This window comes from Lasiodiplodia theobromae (genome assembly GCF_012971845.1).
Source record: "Lasiodiplodia theobromae strain AM2As chromosome Unknown scaffold_59, whole genome shotgun sequence".
In the NCBI taxonomy this organism is placed as follows: Eukaryota; Fungi; Ascomycota; class Dothideomycetes; order Botryosphaeriales; family Botryosphaeriaceae; genus Lasiodiplodia; species Lasiodiplodia theobromae.
This window is the reverse complement of record NW_023336540.1, coordinates 149,210-177,173: the sequence shown is the minus strand read 5'-3', so window position 1 is coordinate 177,173 and position 27,964 is coordinate 149,210. Positions and strand designations below refer to the sequence as shown.

The 27,964-nt window shown below is 57.8% G+C and overlaps 7 protein-coding genes across 7 annotated transcripts; 5 read left to right on the top strand and 2 right to left on the bottom strand.

The window, feature by feature from the left end:
* Positions 1–597: 597 nt before the first annotated feature.
* LTHEOB_12236 (Protein-tyrosine phosphatase SIW14-like protein) lies at positions 598–1,872 on the bottom strand (the record flags this gene model as incomplete). The annotated part of the gene is made up of 5 exons (XM_035509081.1): positions 598–837; positions 901–1,090; positions 1,154–1,364; positions 1,421–1,767; positions 1,826–1,872. The coding sequence occupies 5 exons, from the start codon at positions 1,870–1,872 to the stop codon at positions 598–600; spliced, it is 1,035 nt and encodes a 344-aa protein (XP_035365232.1).
* A 722-nt stretch (positions 1,873–2,594) lies between these two features.
* Positions 2,595–3,836, top strand: LTHEOB_12235 (Ornithine mitochondrial; the record flags this gene model as incomplete). Its single annotated transcript, XM_035509080.1, has 1 exon — positions 2,595–3,836. The coding sequence occupies one exon, from the start codon at positions 2,595–2,597 to the stop codon at positions 3,834–3,836; it is 1,242 nt and encodes a 413-aa protein (XP_035365231.1).
* Positions 3,837–6,616: 2,780 nt separating this feature from the next.
* On the bottom strand, positions 6,617–7,406 carry LTHEOB_12234 (Glycosyltransferase family 22; the record flags this gene model as incomplete). Its single annotated transcript, XM_035509079.1, has 3 exons — positions 6,617–6,751; positions 6,826–7,056; positions 7,113–7,406. 3 exons carry the CDS (start codon positions 7,404–7,406, stop codon positions 6,617–6,619), a joined length of 660 nt encoding a protein of 219 aa, XP_035365230.1.
* A 1,315-nt stretch (positions 7,407–8,721) lies between these two features.
* Positions 8,722–13,098, top strand: LTHEOB_12233 (Serine threonine-protein kinase ssp1; the record flags this gene model as incomplete). Its single annotated transcript, XM_035509078.1, has 1 exon — positions 8,722–13,098. One exon carries the CDS (start codon positions 8,722–8,724, stop codon positions 13,096–13,098), a length of 4,377 nt encoding a protein of 1,458 aa, XP_035365229.1.
* Positions 13,099–14,729: 1,631 nt separating this feature from the next.
* Positions 14,730–16,772, top strand: LTHEOB_12232 (Pentafunctional arom polypeptide; the record flags this gene model as incomplete). The annotated part of the gene is made up of 1 exon (XM_035509077.1): positions 14,730–16,772. One exon carries the CDS (start codon positions 14,730–14,732, stop codon positions 16,770–16,772), a length of 2,043 nt encoding a protein of 680 aa, XP_035365228.1.
* A 908-nt stretch (positions 16,773–17,680) lies between these two features.
* LTHEOB_12231 (uncharacterized protein) lies at positions 17,681–20,833 on the top strand (the record flags this gene model as incomplete). The annotated part of the gene is made up of 8 exons (XM_035509076.1): positions 17,681–17,779; positions 17,842–17,908; positions 17,995–18,036; positions 18,088–18,313; positions 18,373–18,537; positions 18,807–18,985; positions 19,695–20,085; positions 20,137–20,833. 8 exons carry the CDS (start codon positions 17,681–17,683, stop codon positions 20,831–20,833), a joined length of 1,866 nt encoding a protein of 621 aa, XP_035365227.1.
* Positions 20,834–24,035: 3,202 nt separating this feature from the next.
* LTHEOB_12230 (IQ calmodulin-binding motif protein) lies at positions 24,036–27,002 on the top strand (the record flags this gene model as incomplete). Its single annotated transcript, XM_035509075.1, has 1 exon — positions 24,036–27,002. The coding sequence occupies one exon, from the start codon at positions 24,036–24,038 to the stop codon at positions 27,000–27,002; it is 2,967 nt and encodes a 988-aa protein (XP_035365226.1).
* Positions 27,003–27,964: the final 962 nt, after the last annotated feature.

Genomic DNA, 27,964 nt, shown 5'->3' with positions numbered 1-27,964 from the left:
CTCCTGCTTGTGCTCCAATGCAACCCCTTGATCTCGTCGTTACCCCAGTACCCATTTCTATGCAAGTTTGTACCCCGCCGATGCTTCCTTTCCCTGCCCCTCTGTTGGGAATGTTGCAAATATAATGTGTAGAATAATACAGTCGAAGAAGTAAAATATGTGCGGATGCACTCCACCAGCTCTCCCGATGCTGAGAAGAGAGCAGCAATGCTGAAGGGGGTACTCGATGTGAACATGTAAACAAAAACCCACGCCGTGTGCCCGTGAACAAAGGAAACCGCCCTATCCAAAAACCGATGCTGTAAGACGCCCAATATGTGACACAGGATCGTGGCCGTTCTTAGCAGGTGGCGCACGTCAAAGCCAGGCTCTAGGCTTTGGAGGAGCAAATCTGGTGTGATGCATGACGAAGGAAATAACAAACGAAAAAGCCGCCCTTTCCGCTCTTTCTGAGTAAACGCCGGGGTGATCCTCGATGGTGACAGAATTACAAGTGAGTTACGGTGGTTGGTTGATGTGTCGGTCGGCTGGTGGCTGGTGGTGTAGGATTCGGACCGTAACACGTGGATCTATGAGGTTGCTGTGATGTGTGATCTGTTATGCAGCCTGGCGAGGCGACTGCGTGCGTGTGCACAGCGGCGAGCGCGGCTCGTCGTCAGGAACCCAGCCCTGGAACCTGGCCATCCAGAGCACCGAGCGCTCGTCGAAACCGTCCATGAACTGCTCGTCCAGAACGCGGGCTTTCTCTGCCGCATACGTGTGATAATCTTCTTTGATCTGCTTGTTGCTCTTTCCCAGAACTTTTTCAAAACATGCTACCACGCAGCCGGTGCGATGCTGTGGTTTGGTTAGTCGGAATCCAGCTTCTAGATAAGGCACGTGCGAGGGCCATCTGCTTACCTTTCCCTTATTGCAGTGGATAAGCAGAGGGTAATTGCTCCGGTTTAAAACAACCGTGAGAGCCTGCACCATCGCCTCTGGTGGTATGCAGACTTGACCCTTGTTTGGCGGGATGGAAACACGGTAATGGCGGATACCATTCTCGCAGATGAACTTGGTGTAGGATTCCGGACAGTCATCGACGAGAGTGCTTCAAAACGAGTCAGCAAAGCAGCCCATTTTCCTTGCAAATCCACCGATGTTGAAAACTTACAGTATGCTCTTCAGTTTCAAGCTCTGCAAGTAGCCGTAGTTCTCCTGCTTCGGATAGGCGCTTCGGAAAATCTTGCCATCGACGACCGTGCCGAAATTGTCCGGCGGCGTGAAGCGCGACAGGCATGCGGGCGTCTTGTCCTCGAAACTTGAACGCCTCGAGGACATTGCGGTGGAGCTTGCTGTCGTCACGGACGAGCTGACGGCTGTGACTAAGAGCACGGGAGTCAGAGGGTGTTCGCGCCACCTTGAAGCACGGTGCGTTTACCTGCTTCCGCTTGGACCGTCCCTTCGCCGTCGATCATTCCAACGTTCTTCTCCTTCGTCTCCTGCGCACGCGATGACATTGGCCCCTTGGGGCCCGGCGCAATCCATCCCCTGAGTGCAGGCGTTGCCATGTCGGTGCCTTCCACGAGCGTGTCCACGCGGGTAGGTTTGGCAGCGGAGTCGTCGATGATGTTGTACATGTCGGCCCCAAAAGTCGAAGGACAGCACGCTGATCTACAGTCTGGTGCCGAGACGCACAGATACACGCGTGGTGTCGGTCGCGTGAGTGCGTGTTGGTGAAGGTCGGAGAGGGCGGAGATGAAATAGGTGCTTAGAGACGGCGTGGGACTGCGGGATGGGCGGGCGGAAGTGCGATGTGATGGTCTTGAAGCGGCCGCGAGGTCACCTCAGCTGCGAATTGCTGCGCTTCTGGGGCGCGGTGAGGGGAGCCATGGTGTGTGTGTGTTGGCGAGGGCAAACGGTGGGTCTGAGTTCTTGGTCGCGAGGCTGCGGCTGGCCGGGTTGATGAACAGCTGGGGGAGGGAGGAAACAGGGCTAGGAGGCGGGAGTATTGCGTGGGCCAGCCGGGGTTGTGCGGTGGGCTGTCGTTAAAAAAAGGTGGTGAGAGCTGGACGCGGGCAAGCGTACCACGGAGCGGCGTGGTCAAAGAGTCCGGCTCGCTGGCGCCGTCTTGGCCGATCCGACGCGCCCTTGGAGGCGTTCGGGAGCCTTCCAAGGCGCCGCAGGACCGAGACCACAAACTGCAGTCAAGGGGCCGGCGCAGCGGGTTCCCTCATCTAGATGGCACCCGCAGCGTCACCGTCGAATATTTTTGTTGGTATCCCTGCCAGCTGGCCCTGCACGCGAACACAAGACGCGGCTAATGAGTGGAGGTATGACGGTGCCAGCGCGGCGTTAGGCCAGCGTTGCGCGCCGAGAAAGGCCGTCCGCGTCCGTTCCTGCCGGCGCCGTTCCCTGATTCACGACCCGACATCTTCACGTGCAAGCTGCGAGGCGATCGGCGCATACTCCCCGGCCATCTCCGCAATCCGCTTGCCTCGAACCGGCCGCGCTAGCAGGTATCGTGAGCGTCGTTCGACCTCCGCAACACCTCGCAGCTCCTGCGAGTACAAACTGCACGCGGTCCCCGCATCGCAATTTCATCTAGATCCATCATGGCTCAGTCCACTGCAGAACAGCCGCGCTCGGGCGCCCGCACCCCCACCCGCTCGTCGCGCCGCTCGCACCCCAACATCCAGCAGCTGTCCCTTGCTCCGCTGAGCTCCCAATTCCAGGATGAAGCTGCCGCCACCGACCTCCATTCCCGCAGCCCCCACAGCTCCTACATCCAGCCAAAGACAGCGCCAACCACTCCAGGCATCCTCAGCCGTAGCCCGTCGCGCCCACGCCACAGCGGCCACGTCCACTACGTGCACGACGGCTACTTTGGCGGCCCGCTGAGCCCTGCCGGCACCGGCATCAACAAGTCCAAAAGCGACGCCGCCCTGCACGGCGACATTGCCTACTTCCCACGCCACCACCGCCGCAAGCACACGGCCCCGCCAGGCTCTATCGTGAACATTAGCAACACTGGCCGCAAGCTCACTACGCCGAAACAGCAGCACCACACCCGCGAGGCCTCGTCTGACTGGCTGTATCGCGCCGGGCTCGCCATTGCCTCGGAGACGCGCGAGTCCAAGGGGCAGTCGTGGCTATCACGCCGCGAAAGCAGCACCTCGCTCGTCCGGCAGCAGGGCGACGGCGATGGCTCGGACGCCGACGAGGCCGGCAGCAATGCTGCTGGCTCCGGCCACCCGTCAAGAAGTCATAGCACATTCTTCGCCGACGACGAGTACAGTCCCATCACGCCCAAGAGCCGCGGCGGCAGCCGCACCGGCAGTGCCTTCAACAGCCGCCGTGGCAGTAGGGTCGGGAGCAGGGCTGAGCTGCGGGCCTTGACCGGACTCACAGCCATGCCGCCAGGCGACAGCGTTGAAGAGGGCTATCTGGGCGACCAGCACCAGCCTGGCATCCCGCTCGAGCCTGACTTCGTCGAGTCGGACGAGGAGGGGCTAGGCGACGAGGAAGAGGTCGCCCGACTCGCGCAGGAAGGTGGGTACGGACTTGGGGGATGGATGGAGAAGTTGATCGGCTGGTCGTTGTTCAGCGTTGAGGAAGACGGTGAGGAGACTGACGAGGAGGATCAGGTCACAGAGCAGGAAACGCAAGGTGAAGATGCGAAAAAGCGGCGGGAAGAGGAGCTGAAGCGTCGGCGCGAGGAAAGGGCTCGCATCCAGGCAGCCAGCAGCGCGGCAAAGGAGAAGAAGGAGCTGCCGCAGCCTAGCCAAGGTGAGGGCGAGGGTGGCTGGCAGGATGCCGCGTGGTTGTTGAGCGTGGCGTCGAAAGTCTTACTGTGATCGAGACCTGCATTTTCGTAATTGCCGCGTTCTATTTCTTGATTGCGCCAAAATAAGATTAAAGATTGACGTAACGAACTTACGAAGAGTATATTGGAAGGTAGGGGTGGAGTATCAACGCGTTATTTTGTGTTCAACAAATTCGAAAATGACAATGAGGTCTTTAATGCACTGGTTGGGAAGGTAGGAAAGTATTCGGTCGCCCCGTGCGGGTATTGCTTTTCTTACCATTTCCGATCGCTCCGAAGAGAAAAAGGAAATACATGGGAGAATTAAGTCTAGCGATTGGCGGCGCCATCTGCGATAGCGTTCTTTTAGCTCACAGCGGATGCCGCGTTTTTTGCCTTTTCTTTTTTTATATTGCTTTTCCTCCCTGAGGGAGGTCGTGGGATCCGAGAAATGTGGCTTGCAGCGCATGCGTTGTCAGCAAGAGGCGGCTTGAGAAACCAGGTCGTGAAGCGAAGGAGCCTTGGACCCTTTCGATGGCTTGATGGCTTGCCGCCGGCGCATAAGGATTTCTCCTGCTTAGTTGAAGGACAACAAACGCCACGCGGGACGGGAAGGCATATGCAAGGTGTCGCGCTAGATGTGCAGACGGGAGAAGAATAGAAGAAGCAAAGAAATTAATGAGGCGCTTGGCCGGGAACGGGAGGCGGGACGTAGAGCTAGATCGCGTGTCCATGCGCACAGCGGAAAGGAGTGGAGAGTTCCGGAGCAGCCGCATGATTTATTATCACTATCATTTTTATTATTAATCGCTGCAGTCGCGATAACGAGATCCATCGCCTTCGAGACTGTTGTGTTGATGGCTGTGGGGTCGGATTCGGATGCGCTAGGGGATTCGGAGTCGATGTATCTTTGCTCGGACGAGGCGGTGCCTAGCTTCGTCCGAAGTGTCCGTCGCTGTCGCAGGTTCGCTCGGGGAGATCAAACACCGATAACGGAGATTGACTACGCTTCAAACATTGCGGCGCAAACGGATCACCGAGGCGAGCAAATAGGGCTGGGAAGAGGATGCGATGCCCAGCATCATCCCGGAGATACCGGAGCCCGATCACTAAGCACTCCACGGTGGTCATTGCTACCCGCGTAAGCCTTCTGCCCATGTCAGTTTGTGAAGAAAATGAGACAGCCCATCGGAGTATCTGCACGAGAGGGTGTGATGACTGAGGAAAAGGAGGTAGGTCCGCGACTCCGGCTGAGTGGGTCCAGAGCGGACGAGGCTTGCGTGGTTGGGGCATCTTGGGATGCAATTGGATGCATGGATGAAGGTCTAGAGGGCTGTTTCCATCCAACTCCGCTTAATGCTACGGTGTGCTTGTGCGAAAAAGGAAACTAATGATATATTCCACGCCACATGCTACCCCCGTAGCTTCCCCATCCCCCATTGCCCAGAGCTAATTCGCTTCTTGTCAGCCAACCCAGGCCGTTCGGCATGGCCACGAGTGGCGTCAGACCCGTCATCGTCCAAGCACCAAACGATCACATCGCCCTTTCGGCGAGAATCGTCATGAACATGGCTGTTGAAGCCGCGCCAGCATTCTTTGTACTTTGTCTCCTGCAGAAAATCGACGAGAGTGCCTTCAAGTTGCTGGAAAAAGACAAGATACGTGGGCCAAGGCCTCTTTGTCTGCATCTTACCTTCATCCTTGTCTTTGCTGACATGCCCCTTGCTTCGGATGGTGCCGACACTCTCCATGTGCTGACCTAGCCACGCGACGGGACCAGGATTAATGTAGAATTCGTCTGCCTCATCGAGGTAGCTGGCACGTCGGTCCAACGGCACGTCAATGGGCGGCTCACATGTGAGAGCCCAGGCCTTGATCTCTGGGTAAACCAGATGTGAGCGCCAGGGTGTGCTATGGCAAGGCATGAGAAACCCCACAGTCGTCTCTCCACCCAGAGCTCGGCGTTCGTGGTGGTGCCGAAGCATGTGCAGGACTTCAATGACGCCACGTTGGTGTACCTGGGAAGCGTAACCTGCCACGAGAACGTTGATGGTAAGAAGGATTCCCAGCACGGCCTTCTTACAAGGCGTGAGAGGATGGAAGAAAGACGACGTGGGCTGTGCAGCAAGCACATGGAGCATGGGTAACAGAGGGTATATGAAGCGGACCTCTTTGTGAGCGATGAGGCTCAAGGCGCCTACCATAGCTACGCATGTCAGTGCAAGGTATGACAGCAGGGGGCTGGAACGGCCATGGCCGCGGATCGCCTGCTGGAAACCATAAACAGCGAACGGCAAGGCGGTAGTAAGGAGCAGCGGCAGCCCTTCGGTTAGGTAGTAGTCGGGTCTGTTGGTGCCGTAGAACACGGCCAGCGACTTGGCAATATTGAAGTGGACGAAGCGAAGGGGCGGGAAGGTCCACAAGCCGTAGTAGCATCGATCCGCAAGGATGGATAGTGTAAGAACGCCACAGCTGGGGAAGGGAACCCTCGTGCGTCAGCAACAGTGAAATTATGAGGTCGCATTTGCAGCACGTCGATAGGGTCTGGTGGTACACTCACCCGCAGAGCACGGCCCATTTGACTAATGCAAGGCGCTCACGCGTCGAAGCTTGCCACAACGTGGGTGCGGAAATGCATATCCAAATGAGAGCGTTCGTGGGCCGCAGAACACAGGCCAACGCGGCGGCAAGCAGCGACAGTCTCAGACTATGCCCCGGTTAACGTCAGCCACTCGTCCGTGCTGGCCCGAAAGGGCAGTCAGGCCAGCGGCTTACTGAAAGATCTCCCCAGAATGAGCGGAAATAGGACGCCGTGCAACGTCTTTCTGCACGCTAGCCGGGGCGGCTGTTGAGCTTGAACAGGACGTCAGCGGCCACTGCCATGGCCACCAGACCAGTGCGGCGGCCGTCAGCGTCGTCTCCAGGCAGTTTGACAGCGTGCGCGTGGAGCAGAACCATTGCCAGGGACTGCATGCCGTCAATGCAAGCTGGGAGAAGGATCAGCCGAAGTGATTGATCGCCTGCGGGCTGTGTCACCATACGCTTGCCCAGGCGGCGCTGCTCTGGGCTCCGAACGCTCGTTCGGCCAGACGCCAGGTGAAGTAATCGGTCGACGCGGCGAGGGCGGCTTGCGTGATTTTAGGTGCAGCGATGAGCAGCTCAGCCCTTAGCGCCAGAGGCACGCTGCAAATACCCGAGATGGCGGACACCCCGGCGAACAGGCCGGCGAAGAGCGCTGGATGCAGTGACGAGCGCAACTGATTTTTCCACTCCTGCCAGACATCGTCAGCACTCGCCCGCTCAGATGGAGGGCGGAGCCGCGGCGAACCCATGTGATCCAGGCGCCGCTCTGCTCGCCAAACGCCATCTGCCACGCCGGTTCGAGCGACTGGAAGAACTCATCGGGCTGAAAGAACGTTTGAGTTGTCAATGCATTCAGGATTCGCAGTCCCAGCAACAGCAAAAATATCGGTGTTTCTGTTTTGCCCTGCTCAGGCCGCTGCACGGAGGAGCCACCTCCGGGAGCGGGAGCGCCGCGTCGTTCGTCCGCATGGGCCGCCCCGTGCTCGGCTTCGGCATGGCGAGGCATGGCAGTAGATAGGTGAAAGGTTGATGGCAGCATGGCAGGACGGCCAGGAGACGGGTGTTGATGCTGGTACGCCAGAGAGCACACGGGCCTTCCTGCGTACATGGTACCTAGTTGCGCACCCGTCGAGGCCGTGCCACCCTAGCAGTCGCGGCTGGTAGAATCGTTTTGGCCACTACAACATGGGCGATCGCGCCTTGACCCTACATTTCATCGTGGATTGCCCAGGCAAGACTCCAGTCGCCCTGGGCAGGTGTTCGACAAGGATCACGCGAAAAAGCGATAGCTCAAAAAACTTGGCGGCGCATGCACGCCGCGTTACCCTCCTCTCGTCGTCTAACCCCGCTAACGACGAATCCTGTGCGTGGAGACAGTTTGGGGAGGGCGATCCTGGTGGGCCCTCCACACCTTCTGCTCCATCAGCGAGGCATGACACGGCCAAGCGCAGGCGGCAGCCAATGGCGCTGTGTGATCCGCATGGACGGACGTATCCACCCGCCGCCCATCACGCCGCGTCTCGTGTGATGCTGGGCGCTGGGCGGGAGCGAAAAGCAACGAAAGAATCCGGGGAAGATAGATCCTGCGGTGCGGCTGGAGGCGGCGGCCATGGCGGTTGGTAAAAAAGCTGATGAAAAAGCTGAGAGCGGCGTAGCTTGGCGGCGCCGGCGGCCACCAAGATCGAGCAGTATTCTCAGGCCTCCCCCCGACGTATTTGAACCGGCGCGGCGGACCTGGGTGTAGAGCGGGCAAATGAAAATTGCTGGAGCAGGCTGCATAAGCCACCTCGCAGCAGCAGTTCCGCGGCCCGTGGATCGTCTGAGAGCAAAAAAAAAAATCCCAACAACCTAGTAGTCTCCGGCGGCGGCTCTGGACGTGGAACTTGCTTGATTGGCGGTGCCCAAGGTCGGCGGGCGCGCGCGCGACCAGCGCGGCCTCATCGCTGGGGCTTGCCGGGGGACACCGATCCGCATGCTCGCTTGCCTTTCCATCCACTTCGACCGGCGGCCCGTTGACGTCGCCCCAGCGCCTTGGGCCCCGAGGAAAAGTCACTGCCGACATCTAGGCGCGACTTTCAGAGACACCTCACCCCCCTCTCTTCAGCCACTGCCTCATCACGCCCCGCGCTCCGCGCTCATTCATAATACCACCGACCCAACTCGCAACGCCCGCCGCTGCACGACGACGGCGCTCTCCCGGTCGCTGAGGTGCACGATGATACGCCCGCCTCCAGCGACGCCCCCCGCCCGCGACTAAATTCGCCGCCGCGACGGCTCAGATGAAGGTTTCTGACAGCTAGGCACCCGCGCCATATTTCCAGCGAGCGGAGCGAGAAGCCTGCGAGACACGCATCATGGCGCCGCCGGACGCAGCGCCTGACGCTGTTGCCCGCAGCCCCGACGACACGCCCGTCGCCGACGAGCACTCTGTCTCTCCGCGCTCCAGCCCTCCACCCGACGCCTGCGAGCCTGCAGGTGCCGCTGCGGCTGCCAGCGATGGTCCTGCTCAGGAATTGGATCAAGCAGCTCCCGCTGCGGGGCCCCCTGTGCGCCCGCCCCAGCAGGCCTTCCCGTCGACTCATTACTCCTCAGACCTCCCATACCACTCGCCAAGACCGGTGAGATACCACACCGCATACCTCCCGACATCGAATTCAGCCTCCGCAGAGCCGACCCCCTCTCCGGGCAATGATACAACAACATCCCCTAACGCTCCGGCCGATTGTGAGTCAGGCGGGGCTCAGGATCCGCACCGAGCTTCGACAGCAACGCCAGAACGCCCGAGCCTGCGGCGAGACCAGCTTTCGACAGCTTCCACCATGAGCAATGCCACCATCAGGGCTTATTCTGCGGTTGATGGCTTGCCAACTCTGGCCAATCTGCCGAGCCCGCACCGCCAGTATCCCAAATACCCTAATCAGGCATACTCTGCGCTGCAAACCCAGATCGAATACCCCAGATTCCCCAACCCTCCTCTTCAAGCTCATCAAAACCCACCGCCTGGTCCCCATATCTTGCGGACTCGGAGCTCTCATCCCTCACAGTACTCCTCTTTTTCTTCCTCGCACGTCCCGTCTCTACACCCCGCTCAGCACTTCGCCCACGAAACCACCGCGCACGAAGGCGGCTCTCGTACGGCCGGTAACTCACCCGCAGGCAGTCCAGGCCTCTTCGACCCGAACCAATCCCCAATCCGACCTGTGCTTGCCTCGACTGCAGAGTCCGGCTACTACTCAAGCCCTTATCTTCACTTCACCCATCGTCAAGTACCGAAGGAGACTCACGTTGCCGACGTCGACGTTGACCCCATATCCGGCCGCAAAATCATCAACCAATACGAGATCATTGACGAGCTGGGCCGCGGTGTACATGGAAAGGTCAAGCTTGGGCGCAGTCTGGAAACAGGTCAATATGTCGCCATCAAGATCGTGGAGCGGTACTCAAAGAGGCGCCGATTGGGCAAAAACACGAGCCACGAGGACAAGATCAGGAGAGAGATAGCCATTCTCAAGAAAGCACGCCACCCTAACATTGTTGGCTTGCTGGAGGTTATCGATGATCCCTCCCGAAAGAAGGTTTACATCGTTCTCGAGCACGTGGAGATGGGAGAGGTGCGGTGGAGAACGGAAGGTGCGAAGGAAATTGTTCTCATAGAACACAGGCGGTACGAGCGCGAGGTGAGAGGTATTTTCGATAACGAGTCGGCGGCATTGGAAGATCAGAGAATTCTGCTGGAGGCGCAAAGAAAGCGTGAACGAGAGGAACGACGACGGCTGAGGCGAGCACATCGCGCACAGAACGATGAGACCGACGCCCAGACCTGGAGTTTCGAGTACGGCGGAGACACCGATGATGAAGATACGAACAGCGACTTGCTGTCGCGGACATCTACCGCAACCACCGAAGACCTCAACGGCACCGGATCCAAGCATCGCAGTCGGCCTGCAACACCAACAGAGTTTGACGCCGACCAGACGCCCCACGCACCTCTCAACGAGACAGCCGCTGAGTTGGCTGCGTCGAAGCAGTCAAGCACTTCCCTCCCTGCTCTTGGCAGGGAACCCGTTCCAGAAGAACCTCGTGCGGCATCGGTCACAGGCCTTGAAGGGACAATGTGGGGCCCGTACGAGGAGATCCCAGCACGAGGCAGGAATCCGAGCATCTGCGGAAGCCTAGCTTCTAACAAACCGGATTTGCCTGGGGATTTGCCGGTACCAGAACATTTCCGTTACGTTCCTCTCATGACGCTCCCTGATGCACGCAAGGCATTCCGTGATACGGTCTCGGGCCTTGAATATCTCCATTACCAGGGCGTCATTCATCGCGACATCAAACCAGCTAATCTGCTCCAAGCAAGAGACGGTCACATCAAGATCTCTGACTTTGGTGTTTCCTATCTCGGGCGCAGAAGTGCAACTGCTTCCGCATCTGTGTATGGCGACGACCAGTCAGAATCAGACGCTCAAAATGTTGATGAAGCAATCGAGTTGGCAAAGACAGTTGGAACTCCCGCTTTCTACGCTCCCGAGCTGTGTCAAACAGACACAGATTGTGACGACGATCCCTTACCAGTCACAGGGCAGATTGATGTTTGGGCCCTCGGCGTCACTCTGTATTGCCTGGTGTTTGGCCGCGTCCCTTTTCATGATCTGAACACATTCGTGGTCATGCGTTTGATAGCGGAAGAGGAGGTTTACATTCCACGATTCCGCCTCAGGGCTGTTGACGATCGTACCGCATCGCGTCCCAACTCGCACAATCGCTTGTGGGGCGGCATGGCTCGAGACAGGCGATCACATCATGAACTCATCTACGAAGAGGTCGATGACGAACTCCACGATCTTCTGAGACGGTTGCTCATTAAAGACCCCCGGCGGCGCATCAAGCTTCCCGAAGTTCGACACCATCCGTGGGTGCTCCGTGACCTTGAGCATCCGCTTCTCTGGCTCGAGCAATCCGACCCTTCGCGAGTACCGGATTACAAGAAGATCGAGGTCTCGAGAGAGGATGTCGACGATGCTGTTGTTCAGCTCAATCTGCTGGAGCGCGTCAAATCTGGAATGCGAAAGCTGGGTGGAGCGTTGGGCATCGGCACGAAGCCCTCTTCCAGCATGTCTGCTTCCGGGAGACGTGGAAGAACCAAGAACGGCGAAGGAGGGATTTCTGCTGCATCCTCGAGCAGTACTATCAGCCAAGATGCCCGAAGGCCCAGTTTGAGGGTTGACGACATCAGCGCCGCCCTGCGAGCTTCCAGAGAAGGTGACCACCCGTTATCGCACAGCGTCACCGCCAGCCCCGAGTTAAGAGAACGCACCCAGTTTTTTATAGGACCGCACTCAAGGCCAGGTACTCCCGACATCGGCAACGTTGAAGACGTCGATGAATCTCCACGAGGACATATCCGCGACAAGCACCACCGACTCAGTTTTGCTTCTCGAGCCGAATCCACCATGTCTACTGCCGGATCAATCAGGACCATCCGCCCATCTGACTTCGAGTATCTCAACAAACGCCGGGGTGTATCGCCAACCATGCCTCAAGGGGTTCCGAGCACCCCTCTTACCCTGGACACACCTGGGGCCTCAAATCTGAGTGGAATCTTCGGAGGAGTTCGCCGCAACCTGCGTCCGATGAGAAGCAAGGAGCGAGGTGCAGACGGCGTCAAGTCACACAGCCGTAACCCTTCGATCGACCGTCTGGTGGCCGGAGACGATAACGCGCATGGTGAGCCTAGCATCGCGTTGAGCGATGCTGTTGCCGCTGGACATGTGGACCAGCCAGCTCAGTTGAAAGAATCCTCAGCGGCAAGCAGCTGCGTGACTAGCCCAGGGTCGCCTATCGCACCTTCGCTCACCGAATCTGACATTCACCGGAGCGGTGAAGGGACCCCCTCGCGCCAATCATCAATTTCCTCCGCCTCATCCCATCGCCCCATGAAACGCGAAGAGGACCTTCTCTACAGCTCCCCTGTCTTCCACGAATATCTCAGCGACATCAACTTCCAGCGTGCCCGTGAGGAAAGCCGGAGGAAGCATATTCTTGAGGAACGTCAATCTTCAAGTCGTCCAACCTCGTCTGCGGGCTACCGTCCTTCCAGTGCACTCGGCCGTGGATCATGCCCGCCATGCCCGCCTAGCCCCGACGACGAGACTTACTTCGAGCTCCAAAGGCATACCATCCCGCAGAACGATGTGACGCCGAAAGGGTTCCAACAACCTCTTACATCGAGTTCTTCGGAGGATCAATTCTATTCGGGAATGTCTCAGTCGACTTCCAATCCTTCTATTCCCTCGGTTGTGTCAGCAAACTCCTCGGTTATGCAAGATGATCTAGTCCCCACGGACCAGAAAGTCCATTCCGTCGTCTTGACAACCGAAAGAGCAAATCCAGTCATCAGCGTGACGGATGAACACGACCACGACCATGATGGCTACGACGGTGACCACGCCATTGAGAGCGATGACGATGAGGAAGAGGATTCGGATGATGACTCTTCTGACGATGACTTTGTAGAGATGAATGTCCGCAAGAAGCCTGCACCGAAGCGACCCTCCCGAAGCGAGAGCATATCGTATGCGGAACTCTCCCGTGGCAAGGTCTTGGCTGGTTTTGGCGCATCCATCCGGAAATCCTCGCGCAGCGGCAGCAACGGCACGGTCAAAAAGGTCCGCAGCCACAGCGATTCCGATGGCGAGGCTCTTCGGCACGACGCAGCTGAACTATCATCTTAATCCCAGCCTTCCAATAACCACAATTGCCCTTCACGACTCTGTATGAAAACACAAATGCCGGTTATCATTTCATTTCTGCGGAACGCGGCCGAGCAGCTCTCCAAAACGGAAGAAGAAGGCTGCGCCGCAACTTACCTCTTTTAACGACAATCACATGACAAACACCGTTCGGCTAGCATGGGATGGGTTTCTCCTACATCGTCTCGAATTTCCAATTTCAAAGCGAAGGCGCAAAGGAGTGTGGGGAACTCGGTGGCTCAAACATTTCCGGTGGTTGGTCGGTTTCAAGTAGGGAATGTTCGTCCGAGGGACGTGGGCGTACATATGAATTCATCTTGCAAGTTGGGCAACTGGTTTCCTGTAAATTTCATGCACGCTTTGAGAGTTTTTTTTTTTTTTGTTTGGGCAGCCGGCGCACGACGACATAGACTCTCCTCCGCTTCTCCTTCATTCATCTGCTAAGGCTTCCGGCGGGATCGGAGGGGTGGTGCTGTCTTTGCTGCGCGCGGCAAAATGGGCGTGCATCGTGGGTGAGGGATAGTACCTTGTATCATAATACGCAGCTAGACTTTTCGCGGTGGTCTCTCTTTTGGCGGGACAATCTGTTTTCGGGGGGCGATTGAGGCTAAAGCGGGAAAGAGTCGGCCTCTGCAGTCGTTTCCGGCGTGAGCGGAGGGGAACGGGTGATTTCAGGGAAACGGGGGTGCTGTATGTAATATAGGCTGAGACGAGGAGGACGAAAATGAAGTCTTGGCCGCGTACGTCTTGGTGGTCTTGGGCCATGTGGAGTGGTCGAGAGCAGGACTAAGCAAACAGGCTAAGCATCGTGATGTGCTCGCTTGCCAAGCAAGCGCCAGTTGCGCTTCTTATCTGGCCGTCAGCGCTCATGACGCGCTCGGTGTCTGATACGTGCATTTATCCGTCTGGAAGTGCCGGGTTGTGGATGCCGATGCCTGAGGCGGGTAAAGGCCGGCCGGCTGCGGACGGCGGCGGCGGCGCTGGGATTGGGCGGAAGTTGAGGGCGCATCGCAGCGCTCTGGGGGACGCACGTGCGGCTGTTTTGCGGAGTGCGGGGCAGGGCGTTTATTGGCGGAGAAATAACAGGCTGAACGGATCGACGGGGTTCGTGGAGGAAAGCAAGGCCGACAGGATCTTCAACCGTAGCATGGCACAGCGCGCCCGTGCAGCGTGCAAACCGCCAGTCCGCCCGTCGATTGTCTCTTGTTGCCGGCAATACTCATCGCACGAGGAGCACGATCACGTCGCGCGGAGCCCTCGATTGCCGTCTGGCCTGCGCCGTTCGCCGCCTCGCCGCCGTTGCGCTGCCCGGCATCCCTGCTCGCGTCCTCTATATGGCCATGTAACAGGCCGCAGACCTATCGCCGAATTCCCCGTCAGGCCTGACAGTCAAGAAATACCCAGCTCCACGGCCGCGCTACCTCGCTTTCCCCGAATTGCATATGGAGATGCGTTTCGCGACGCTCGACGCGCAACAGCCTGCTCCCCAACGCCGCATCATCGCCGAACTCCAACAACGCATCAACGGCTTCAACGTTTATTCCTGAAACAACAACCCTCCAGGCCGCCCTTTCCCCTCGAGCCCCTTCCTCTACGCCTGAGTCTCAGGTCGAATGCGCGTCAACACCGGCCCGCCAGCCATGGCTACCGAAGTTCACGCCGACCAAGTCCTCGATACCACCACCAAGAGCCTCAGCGTTGTGCACATCGAGTCGCTGCTGGACACGGCGAAGCCGTCACTGGCGGTGCTGTACGCGCCTGGCGAGGAGGCCATTGTCGAGCTCATCGCGAGCGTGCTGGGCCAGGCCCACTCGTTGGTCGCGTCGCTGAGGGAGGCCGAGGCCCTGAAGCCAGCGACTGTCGCCGGCCTCCTGAGCGCGCATGACCCAAGCCAGCTGGCGCAGCGGAGTCGCGGGCGCCTCCTCATAAATACCCACTGCGTCGAGAACGACTCGGCCCCCAATGAACACCTCTCCGAGATTTGCGACTACGAGTATCTCTACACACACTCCGCGTTCCTCCGACGGGACGTCACCCGCTATCTCGCCTTCATCCTCGGGCAGATCGCGCCCCACAACGATCTGGCCAAGAAGGCGAGAACAACCCTCATTTCGACCACCTTTCCGGACGTCCATGCGGCCCTCCCGAACCTCGACATCCTCTCAGTCGGCTCCGATGCCGTCGAGCTGCGCGTCGATCTGCTCAAGGAGCCGCTACCCGACGGGAGCTTCAGCGCCGTCCCGAGCCTCAAATACGTCGGCCAGCAGCTCATGGTGCTGCGCCAGCGGACCGAACTCCCCATCATCTTCACGACGCGATGCACCAACGAGAACGGCAGGTTCCCCATGGACGACCCCATGCTTTTCTACAAGTACCTCTACCGCGCCATCCAGTGGGGCTGCGAGTACATCGACGTCGAGCTGTGGCTGCCAGAGGAGATCCGGCGAGAACTGGCGCACAAGAAGGGGGCGAGTAAGATTATATCCGCCTTCCACGACTTCTCGGGCCGCTTCAAATGGACGTCGCCGGAAGCGAAGGAGCTCTTCAAAAGGGGCGCCGTGTATGGGGACGTTGTCAAGATGATTGCGCTGGTACACCAGATGCAGGACAATTACGAGCTGGAGTACTTTCGCTCCACGGTGCAGGCCGAGTTCTTCCCGCACCCGCCCTTCTCCGGACTCAACATGGGCCCCACCGGGCAGCTGTCGCGCACGCTGAACAAAGTATTCACCCCTATCACGCATCCACTGCTGCCGATGATTGCGGCGCCGGGCCAGCTGAGCGCGGCGGAAATCAACATGGCGTTACACAGCATGGGCCAGACGCCCAAGCTGGACATTTACGGGATCGGCAGCTACAAACTTGCGACACAGGCAATGTTCTTCGAAAAGTGTTTTAACGAGCTCAGCCTGCCGCATCAGTTCCTGTTTGTCGACAAAGTGGCCAGGGGCGCGGTGGAGACGGTCGTGAGACGTGCGTCATTTGGTGGTGCCTTTATCAACCCGCCGCTCGCGCCACCGACCCCGTATTTGACGGTGTTGTCGGAGGCGGCCAAGGCGACTCGACTCGTCGACACGATCCTGGTGCGGACTGAGGGCGGCACTCCCGTGCTGGTCGGTGAGAACGCGACGTGGAAGGGCATCCGTGCGACGCTCACGCGAGATTTCGTGCCGTCGGCTTACAGCGACCGTGCCGCCTTGGTGCTGGCCAGTGCGGAGGCGGATGCTGCGGCGGCCATCTTCGCGCTCAAGAGCCTGGGCATTGGGCCCATCTACACGATCGGATTCCACTTCCGCAGCCAGGGCGCGCTGGCGGCAGACGTCGAGCCGTTCCGGTCGGTCGAGGACGTCAAGAAGCTGGAGCAGCCGTTTGTGATTATCAGCGCGCTGCCGGCGGAGAAGTCGGCGCTGGTGGGGCCCCTGCTGAAGCACTACAGCAACAGCGGGACGGATAAGCCGACGAATAAAGTGTTTCTGGACCTGGCCAACGGGCCGCGCAAGGTCGACCCAATGGCGATTGCAGCGTCGTCGGGGTGGACGGCATACGGAGTGGCGGACGTCAATGCATGGACGACGGTGGAAACGATGCGGCTGCTCGTGGGGCAGAACGTGCCTTATGATTTCGTGCGACTGGCGTCAGGGCGGAGCATGTTCTGAGGCGTTTCCTGGGAGGGTTGGGCAGTCCCTGCTAATCAATAGATGCCGCCTCGCAACTTAAAGTCTTATAGATGAAGCCCTGTCCAAGCCGTCGTGCGCCCCTTGGGCTCGATTTTCCAGAACGTGTGCAGGTCAAGCTCCGGGGCGATTAATCTAGGCAAATTGGCGCGGTGCCAGGGCGGTGTTTGGCTTCCCCCGCATTTTGCTGCGAGCATCGGGCGCCTTGCCGCTTGCGGAGCGTGCGCTTCATCAATGCAAGAACAGCAGCCGGGCAGGGTGCGCCGGTACTTAATTTCGCCCGCGTGGCGGGCAGGCTGGCTGCGCGATTACTGGGAGCGCGTGCGGGCTCGCTCGTCTCGGCGCGGCGCTTCTCCTCCTTCTCGAAGCAAGCACCTACGCTCTGGGCGCGCGCCCACCGGGGCTCCATATAGGCGCGTCTTGCATTCGGCCGTTGGGCCAGCGAGCGGTGCAGCGCTGTCAGATCGTCATGTGGCCGTCTCCAACCCCAGGGCGCTAGGCCGCAGCGGGCATGTGTGCTCCGGGGGCGAGGCTTGGGGTCGCGCTCGCGTGGGTGGGGAAAAAGGAACCTGTCCCGTTTAATATCATCCCGAGTCCTGAGTCGCGTGGAGCGGGCGTGCATTTCCTGCTCTATTGTTAGCGGAAGTGACGAAAGGCGCCCTAGTTCGCCCGTGTCAGCGTCTCGTCTACTGCGAGACGCCGGCCTGGCTCTTTTCTCCAGCTCATCTTCTCTCAGTCTTTTTCTGCGCCCCTCCGCCGCCGCAACGACCCCTCGCCCAGCTGGACCTTGCAATGTCTGCTGCGACGCCGCCGCCCCAGCCCGCCGAGCGCCCCGCCAGAAGAGCCGCCGTCTATTAACCACCCTCGCCCGCACCCAAACGCCTGTAAACATGTCGCGGCCCCAAGTCGGCATCGACCGCCTGCCGCAGCGCCGCCTCAGCACCGAGCCGAGGGAGGCAATGAACTGCAAGAGCTGCCGCAAACGCAAGGTACCGCCGCACCACTCACTCTGCCTGCCGCCGTCAAGAGCTCACTCTCTTCTCTTCTGAAGATCAAGTGCAACCGCCTGCGTCCCACGTGCGAGGCCTGCAAGGTCTTCGAGTGCCCGTGTATCTATGGTTCGTCTTGGCGCCCATCCCCCATAGTGATCGTCCTATTGCATCTCGACCGACCATTAATGCTGATCACCTATAACCTCCTCCAGACGCCGTCCCCAAAAAGCGCGGCCCCAAGACAGATGCCATCGGTGAGCAGAACCACAGCCGAATCCCCGACTGCGCCCGCTGACACCCACCAGAGGCCCTCCTCAAGCGTGTCGACAGCCTCGAGAAACGCCTCCATGAAGAAAGCAAAGACAAGCAGCCGTCCGACAAGAATGACGACCCGCCCGTCGAGGACTTCAACGCCCCGCAGCAGCCCTCAAAACCACCCCAGCCTTCTCCGTCGATAGCGCAGAAACCGTCCATAGGCATCAATCCTAATGCTAACATCTCGACAACCTCCATTTCCCCCACCGATGTCAGGTATGCTGGGTCCGCCCACCCGGAGCTGTGCGTCTCGTATACTCATCGGTCATGTGCAGTCAGCCCACTCCTTTCCAGCGCCCGGACGTCCTGCTCGATACGTACTTCGCCCGCGTCCACGGCAAGCCCTATTACATCCTGGACGAACTTACCACCCGACAACGTCTGCAGCATCACCAGCTCCCCACTCACTTGGCATATGCCATTTATGCAGTGAGCGCGCGGTAAGCCCTGGATCTCTCCACCCTGCACCCTCCCGCCGCCGGTGCTTCGCGCGTCCGGGAATGACTATGAATGCTTCATCGATGGTGCTCCTCTCCTCCGTGACCGATCCTGGGCAAGGATACGGGGGCTCCCCTATTCAGGATTTGATCCATTTCCATGTCTGCGGGTGCTTGACCATGAAGATTTCGTACTCATATCCTGCGTCACGCATGCAACCGGCGGAGGGTCTACGTGCAGGGTGTTGCTTTTTCCTTACTAACGTCCGCAGATATTCATCCCATCCTGCGGGCTACAGTGCCGCGGTCCGTGCTAGCGAAGACTATGCCGCTCGCGCCCGCGCCGAACTTGATACGGATGAACCGTCGATAGAGGCTCTGCAAACGCTGCTCCTGCTTGCTATGGCGAACTATCAATCCGGGCGGGGCAAGAAGGCGTATATGCTTCTGAGTAAGCTACTACGAACTAACTTAGTCGTTTGAGGCTGACAGCAATTCAGCAACTGCAATCAGCATGTCGTTCGCCCTGGAGCTCCACCGAGAAATGCCCCTGATGCTGAATATTCCACCTTCGGAACGGGAGGGGCGCCGACGCCTGTTTTGGGCCTGCTACTTGATGGACCGGTTTTCCGCCTGTGGATCAAAAAGGCCATCTCTAATTACAGATGAATCGGTCATGCTACGCCTACCTTCTACTACGTCCGGACCGGGATCTTTGATGCTTGAGGGCGACTTCTTCCGGAACGGCTCGAACCTGCAGTATATGGCCGGACCGGGCAAACAAGGCCAGAGCAGCACGGTGATGCTCATCGGAATTGCGCGGATCCTGGGAATCACGAATCGATATCTCGCAGCGGGTGGTGTCAAGGGAGATTCACATTTCCCCTGGCACTCGCTATCGAATCTTTCCAAAATTCGGCACGAGTTGGATATGTGGGCTTCTGAAACTCAAGACACCTTCAGTTCATTGGAGAATTTGTTTGGGCATCGAGAAAGCACCATGCTTGTCCTAAGCAAATTGGTGTACCACCTGATTCACTGCCTGATCTACCGACCATTCCTTCCTATGGACCTTGCGGAACTGTCTATTACAGGCCAGCACCAATCATGGCAGATCGAAGCGACGAACTTGTGCTTCCTGCACGCTAACGCAATCGCAGAACTCGTGGAAATTGGAAGGGCGTCATCAATCATTGATTGGCCAGCATTTGTGGGTTACTGTGTCGGCACAGCCGGCACCATCCACGTCCATGGTGCTCATTACCGAGGCCGGGAAGGAGAGGTCTACTCATCAAGTCCGGAGCTTCTTTCTAGGGAAATGCAGCAGCTTGCGGAACTTCGTTTCATCTGGGCTGGTGTGCAACATCAGCGGGACACCCTTCAGTGGATCTATGGCTGCCACTCTGAACTCGTCAAGTCAATGGCAGGCAACGCGATGCGATTCTCACCAACCTTGGATCTTGAGGATTTCTTTGACAGGTACCCTGGTCATGCAATTGATGGGGCACACGTCACGTTCCAGGATCTTTCTCATGACTCCATACGTGAGAGGTACGTTTCACTCTCCTGCTTCCTGCATCCTACCTTGCTGACCTAAAACAGCGTATCGCTGTATGCCGCTTCCCCGCAGAATCCCTACTACGGCGCCAATTCTTTCCCCTTGCCAGCCCAGCCTCCCTTGCTCCCATCGCAACCCAACCAATCTCCGACAAGTCCGCTCGAGCGGCGCCGGAAACGCCGATGCACAGTAGCTTCCTCAGCGTCGGGACATTCCAGCACCAACACCGGCTCGAACAACCCCAACATTAAGTCTGAAGAGGTAACAAACGGAGGTAGTGTTTCAGCCTCTACGTCAAACGACCAAAATGGTTCTACCCACAATCAAACCGCTTCGCCGGAGGTTCCACATCATCAACCCCAGCAACAGCAACACAACCAGAACCATCTCAATCTTGGGGCAAACAACGACAGCAACTCACATCTCCAGGCTTTCCAACAACAGCAAGTTATTACCCCATTCTCGCCCAACTTCACCTTCTCTGCTGCCTTCACGCCGGATCCGAGTGGCACCTCGGCGAATCATAACAGCAACGAGGGACAATACGACCCAGTATTCGGCATGCCTACCCCGTACGAGCAACAAAGGACGCCAGGTGCGGCCAGCGCAACGGGCAGCAACCATACAGAGGCGAGCTCAGAGAAGGATCCCTTCTTGACACTCCTCGAGCAACTCGCAGAAAACGAGCAGAGTAGGGGTGGGCCCAGCGAGTTGGACTTTTTTCTGAGTGGGACGCAGTGAGGCTTGAAGAAGATGCCCTTCATACAGTCTTCAATACTGGAGGTTTGACATGTCTTTTGCACACCGTGGATGGAAAGAACTACCACACAGCGAGCGCCTGAGACATGCAGTTTTGCTCACAGCGTTTCTCCTCTACATTTTGGTTGGGAGTTTGGGTGCATGAGGAGGCTTGAGACTTCTGTCCTTTTCGCATGTTTCGGCAACATCTACGACACCATGAATAACGAAGCAGGCGAGGGAAGAGTCTCGGTCTCTATCTACATGGATTGGTAGGGATGGCGTATTTGGTATCGGATCATCGTTCTTTGTTTTTTCTCGCGCTTCAAGGGAGCAAAGGAAAAAATACCCAACGTCTTTTTTCGGTCCTGAGGTTTGCGCTTGATATTTCAGCGACTGCTATTTCGGCGGAGGAAAGGAACACTTTTATCTTCGAAATTTGTCCCATCCAAACAGGGGAGGACAAATGTGTATTATGACCGTTTCGTTTGTTGTTTTCCTTGCGTTTGGAAGATGATGTATGAGGATATGGTATAGCGGATGAACATAAAAAAATCCTAAATAGTAAAGAAATAAATTTAACATTTTTTTCAAATGCGAGACCCTCTGCATCAGCTCTCGGATCGATAGCCCCGCTCTCAATGAGCTCACTACTGGCCCTGCATGCAGGGGACGGGCAACCAAAATTCCTGCCAGGCACACATGTATACCGAAGTAGGGCAGCACGCAAAAAGGACCGCTAATTCGTATTAGCACCTTTACCCCTCAAAATCCTCCCACCGGACTACTACTACAACCCCCACGTGCACCGCTCCGCAACAACACCAACCCGAAAATCCGAGAAGGAAGGGCAGCTAGCCCCCTCCCTTCATCCGAAGCGCGACAGTAGTAAAATCAATAAACAAGTGTCAAAGTGGGCCGTTGGCTTAGAAAGGTAGGTACCTTTTCTCCGACCACCACGACCTATCCAACCGGAACGAACCGCTCCATCTATCTCCGCGTAGAAAGCGGTAAACGCTTCCATTGCCCGTCAGGTAAGCAGAGCGAAGCAAGTCATCTCGAATGCAAATCAACGGAACATGGCGAAACCGAGGTACAAGGGTTCGTCCCTGATGACCTGTCCCCGGGAGGGTGAAGATCGTCGGTGGTCATGTCTCTGCGCTTCCCGCGTGCCTTGTAGCATCAGAGAAAAAAAAACGAGATGTTGTCGGTGGTGTTTCAGCTTCCGCCCGCGAGTGGGGCGGAGGGTATGTAGGGCTGGAGCGATATATGTGTTGCGAAGCGAGCACGCATCGGGTTTTAACTGCATGGTCCTTGATGCAGGGTATTGGTGCTGGGGTAAGACGGGGGGTTTTGTGACTATCGTAACAAGGCTGACCAGAACGTTTTGACTCGGTCTACAGCGCAGTAAAAGCTTGTCGAGCTGAGCCGTTGCTTCGCTCGCCTTTTTTCCTTTTTTTTTTTACCGCCCATGTATGTAGGTACGGAGGACGAGCGTATTTCCCGGTACGTAGCGGGCTCGGCGTATATCTGCCGAATACTGGGGTGCAGGTGTTGCCCCACCCACTACGTTATACTCGGAGAAAAGAACTCCACTTATTAAGGTGCTGTCATTATGCTTGTGTGCTTGTCCTTACCTTTCATCTCGTATCTGGAGCGGCAAATTCCACAACTGCAGGCGTGAAGTGGATTTTCATGTGTGACGAAGATCGTAACAAAATTCGACGTCAGGACTTGATTAATCATATCAGCGCATCAATTCCCTACCCTGCTGCCCTTGCGCTCTTCATGATAGCTGTCGGATGCAGAAGGAGGCTGTAGCTTGATAATGCATGCAGCGGAGAATATGGGAAGTCTAGAGCAGGGGATGGTGGAGCTTGGGTTACGGATATGATAGGTCAGAATCGGTCAATTTTGCCGACTTTGGCAGTCGCCAAACGCACCGATTTACAGTTAGACGAAAGCAGCGCTGGCCTTGGCACGCGACATTGCTCTGCGGATTGTGGTAATGGTAGTTGGCAGGTTCCCCTTCGTTTTTTTTTTTTTTCAAGGTCCTGTGCCCCCTCCATTCGGCTCCGCATACCGATGGCTTGAGCTGGGCACGTGAGCGCTCGCTTGAACAGCTTGCCATATCCATTTTCCGGTAATGGAGTAGTGGTTCTACAGGCTGCCAGATACCATGCAGGGTCCAGGTTTCCATGGTTGATGCGATCGGCGGTCAAATTAGCAAACAACTGAAGCGGCGGAGAGGCCAACAAAGTTGCGAACAACTAGCAACAATGCTCAAGGCAACCCATCCCCGACTGTCGCTGCCATGGCATCAGCGATGGAGCCAACATAGCGCGGCACGTGCCCTTGAATGTGAGCATGAGGTCTGCCAGCGCTGGACTTCATTGGTCCAAGTGGCATCCTACTCAGAGCGCTGCTGGTGATCAGTGCATTCTGCGTGCCGGACGATGCCCAAGGCATGCGCTTACAAATGGGAGGGATCTCCCGCGGCTGGGAGCTGTTGAAATAAAAAAAAAATAAACACACGGTAAAAGGAGAAGAAGGAAAGAGAAGACAATGGACGCGGAGGCGGCCAAAAGGGGCAGACGTCAACAAATGAAAGGGCGCTGCTTCGTGATGGAGACATTGCACGGAGCGAATGGGTGGCTGGTGCTTGGGCGGCCGGCGGGATTGAAGCACCTGAGCTGGTCGTCACCACCGTGCCATGCCTGGCAGGATTTCAGACCAATTTGAAGCATTCCGGCTCCAGCACGCCTAGCGCGGGCGGCGGCGGCGGCGATGGGGCGCGCCTTGGGTCGGCTCTGGCGGGGTGATGACTGGCGGACGAGTGGGCGGACGGCGGCGGGCGACGAGCATCCAAGGTCGATATGGGCGGTGGAGCGGGTTGGCGAGCAGCGCCACGGTAGGCAGGCGCGCCACATGGAGGAGCGACAACGGTGGTGATCTATTATTGCTGCAGCGATCGCTTGCCAACCTGGGCCTCGTTCCCGGCGCTGGCGCGTGGCCCCTCTCGTCAAGGAAAGCCGGGCACCCAAGCGCGAGTCTGTCTGACGCAACAGCTGCAGCGCCGCACCTGCAATCTTCCTCCATTGCCTCGAGGCCCGTCTGTCGTTACAAGCCTTTGTCTTCCGCATCGGGCGGCTTTCGGACCCCCAGCCCCGTCCACCGCACACGACCTCCTCACCACCCACTCACCATGCAGCACGCCGACGAGGCGCAGGACAGCCTGCCCGAGCTGCACTCGCCCACCACGCCCGTCGACTGCTGCTTCGACGACGACGACACCATGGCCGTGTCCGACGACGACTCGCAGCTGGACGCCGATCGAGCCCACGCTCCTCCTCCGCGCATCGCCGCACGCTTCTATCGCCCGCCAAACCCCCGCCGCAAATCCTCCGCCCAGTCGTCGCGCCGCAACTCCATCTCGTCGACCCACTCGCACCAGAGCGGCCTGTCCGCCTACCGCACCCAGGCCTGCCAGAGCACCCATGTCGCACAGCATCTGCGCCGCGCCTCCATACTCGAGAGCCGCAAGGCCCGCCTGGCCGACCGCGCCGCCCACGCCGAGCAGGTCCGCCTGCGCGCCGCCCTGGCCAAGTCGTCGCCGCGCACCTCCAACAGCGAGGAGAAGGCCCTGGCCGCCCAGCAGGCCCGCGAGAAGCACCTGGCCCAGGTCGCCGCCGCCTGTGCCGAGGAGGTGCGCCGGGCCAAGAAGGTGGCCGAGGACATGAAGGAGCGCAAGGCCCAAGAGGAGGCGCGGTACCGCGCCGAGATGCAGGAGAAGCTGGCCGAAGCCGAGCGCCGCCGCCAGGAGTACAAGCGCAACCAGCGCCGCCCGCGCACCGCGAGCGTGCCCTCGTCCGAGCCCAAGAAGCCGACTTCCGACGCCGTTCCGCCGCCCGACGACGAAACCGCCGCCAGACGCATCCAGAGAGCTTGGCGCACGAGGCGCAGGCGCCGCATGGTGGAGTCGTTCCTGGAGCTTGGACTGTCGATCGACAAAGTCCATGATACGAGCTTCGAGGACATCAGCGCCCAAATCGCCGAGCAGACTGTTATTTCCGCCTCCGCAAACCTGCTTAATCTGCTGGCTTTGCGGGGCTCCAATGACGACTTGATCGGCGACGATCCGGCCGCCATCCGCACCTTCCTGAGCGCCTACCTGATACTGGGGCACCCGGCCGCTGTTCTCAGCAGCAAGGACGGCGACCTGGAGCAGGACTTGATCAAGAAGGCAACTGATTTGATCATCTCCTTCGAGTCGACCTTGTCGAAGCTCTGCCAGTCCAATAGGTACACGCCTCCACCTACGCAACTGGAGACTGTCGTTCTTGCACACAGTGCGTTCGTCACGGCCTTCTCCAACTGGAAGGCGCAGGATTCCCACACGCTTGTTGAGATGATGGTGGCTTCTTTTGTGAACCTGGACGCTATCTGGCAGAGCGTCAAGGATGACACGCGCGGCGAGGTTGCCAACGATTACCGTCAGGGCATCCGTGACAACCAAGTCATCTTGCTTAGCAAGATCCGCAAGCTGGCGGGCCCTGAGAGGGCGAATCAGCTGATCAAGAAAGCCATCAACGAGAGCAGGCGAGCGAAGGCTAGAGAGCGGCGCCGTCGTCCAGTCGGCGATGTGCGGCCCAGAGCCGCCGAGAGCGACTCCGCGTCGGAGACGTCTGAAAATAGCAGTGATGCGTCAGCTTCCACATCTGCTGACAGGGCCTCGCGGGGGCGTGATTTGTTGCAGGAAGACGCAAGCGTCGCGTCGCAAGGCGACATTGATATGGAGGGGGCACAGGCTGACGCGCTGGCGAAGCTCTTCTCGCCGATGCCGTCCAACAGAATTCTCGTGCATGAGCTTGCCATTGACAAAGAGTTCAGGATTGACGAGGCCCAGCCTTCGGAAGTCAGGGATGCTTTGAACCGCGAGATCTGCGAGAGCATGAAACGCGGCTTCGAGCGCGGCGAGGGCGCACCCTGGACGACTGCCATGGCAGACAACATCAGAGGCAAGCTTCTCAGGTTGTTGAAGCCCGGAAACTCTATGTATAAGCTTATCTCGGAGGCGTTGGATCCGGAGTTCGTTCACCAGCAGGCCACCCAAGGTGTCTTCTCCTACGAACGGTTCTTTTCGTTCATGGCATCTATCCTGCCCAAGCTTTGCGCGCCTTTCAGAGACGCGCAGGTCAAGGTTCTTGCTGAGGAGCTGCAGGAGTCTGGGGATCTCGATCAGATGATCGGCAAGCTGTTCAAGCTTCTCCATATCATCGATCTTCTTGCCCTGGACTACCAAAACTACCTGCTTCACACCATGGCACCCACTCTCATCAAGGAGGCCCCGGGCTATGAGCAGCGCGCCTTCGCTCAGGACTTGGAGAACAATGTCATCACTCTGCAGAAGACCAAGTGTTGGTTCAGCAGCGCCAGCGTCAACTGTCTCACGGAAGCCGACCGCCGCGACCCTATCTATGGACCTCCTACTGCGCAGAAGATTTACGCTCGGGGCCTCGTTGATCTGGCTATCGCGCCTCCGCCGCTCCAGGAATCGGAAGTGCCTGAGACGTTGGCTCTTGACCAGGCACGCCTTGCCCGCATACGGCAAGACGCAGTTAAGATCACCACTGTTGGTGCTATCCTCTTGACTGCCAAGAACTTGCTCCGCCGTGATGTCCGTTCACAGTGGAAGCCCGAGGCTCAACGGTTGTGGACTCTGTTGAAGGAAGGCTATGTCAAGGAAGACGGCTCCATGCCGGCCAAGATCCTCTCCGTCCTCGAATCGTCGCACGCCATGCCGCCCAACACTCGCACTCAGCTGTCAAACACGATCACTCGCCTTCTTTCGCAGGCAGCAGCAGGTCGTCTGGCTGATCCGGTCATGAAAGTGTTGTTCCAGCGCTTGAAGACCCATATTTTGACGCGTATCAGCGCCAGCACGAGCGGCGAGAGGGTGCGCGCGGCTACGGGAGCCAGTGAGGGTCTGGCCACGAGCGGATTGCCTGAGTTCGTGGGACAGGTGGGCGATGTCGTCGAGCAGTTGACGAAGATCAGCGAGGTCGACCGGAAGGCGCATGGAGCCTGGTACGAGCAGATCGCGGCAGAGGTCGAAAGAATGGGCAGCGAGGAGGAGACGACGGTGGCGGCTCCTCCTCCCGCGGCGAACTAGGCCGTTCGATATCTTTATGTTTCGTGGCGTCGATAGACAGATTGATTGAAAGGGACGGGCAGGGCATCGTTCCGTTCCTTGTTTCTGTTTTTGCGTTTCTACCGTTCGGATCGGGGCATGGGTACTCTTTTTTTTTTCTCTTTCTTCGCTCTCAGATTGTCCATCCGATGCTGGGGTTTTCTTTTTTTGCTGTCTTTCGGGAATCATGGGAAACAGGAGCGCTGACGGGTACATGGCTTGGGAAGGCGTTGTTTCGGGGATATATACCATCTTCTCTTTTGATTCACTGCTAACTCCCTTCTTCCCCCCTCGGACTTTGGCCATCCGTGCCATCATTCGGCTTTCCGTGGTTTTCCTTTTGATGGCTACACTGTCGCTTGACTAGGGTTCACATTTTTTGTTCCTCTCGTGTCCATTACTAGTCTTGCATCAGGCGTTTGGTCGTAACGGTCCCTTTTTCGTTCCCTTCCATTTACTTTGGTTCATGGCTACTGCTGTTTTCCTAGGATGGCGATGTTCGAGAATCGAACTTGTTGGTCGCCTTTCAAAATTGGTGCACACTTGCTGTTATTTTTTTCTGTCTTCGGCTTGGTTCGATACGTAAAGAGGGCACATATATACGTAGACTGAGAAGAGTATGGCTGGAGTAATGGTACAAGTTTGCTGAACCATATACATGTTCTGTGCGCTTAATCTTTGAAGTGAAAGTGTTAACTGATTGAAGTCATGTGTAGAGGCTTTCTTTGATGTGTTTGATGTGTCATTGTCACGAAACATTGCGCAGTGATGATCAAAAGAGTCATGTCCGTCATGAAATGGTTCATCATTCTTCGCACTCCGGTTCTTCCAGAGGAAGTGCGGAAAGGGTATCATCAAATGTGGTCATGTCCGTCCCCAAACCAAACCCTCTCAAAAAAAACCCCCCCCCACGCAAACCACCAGCAACAAAGAAGCCCCATCCG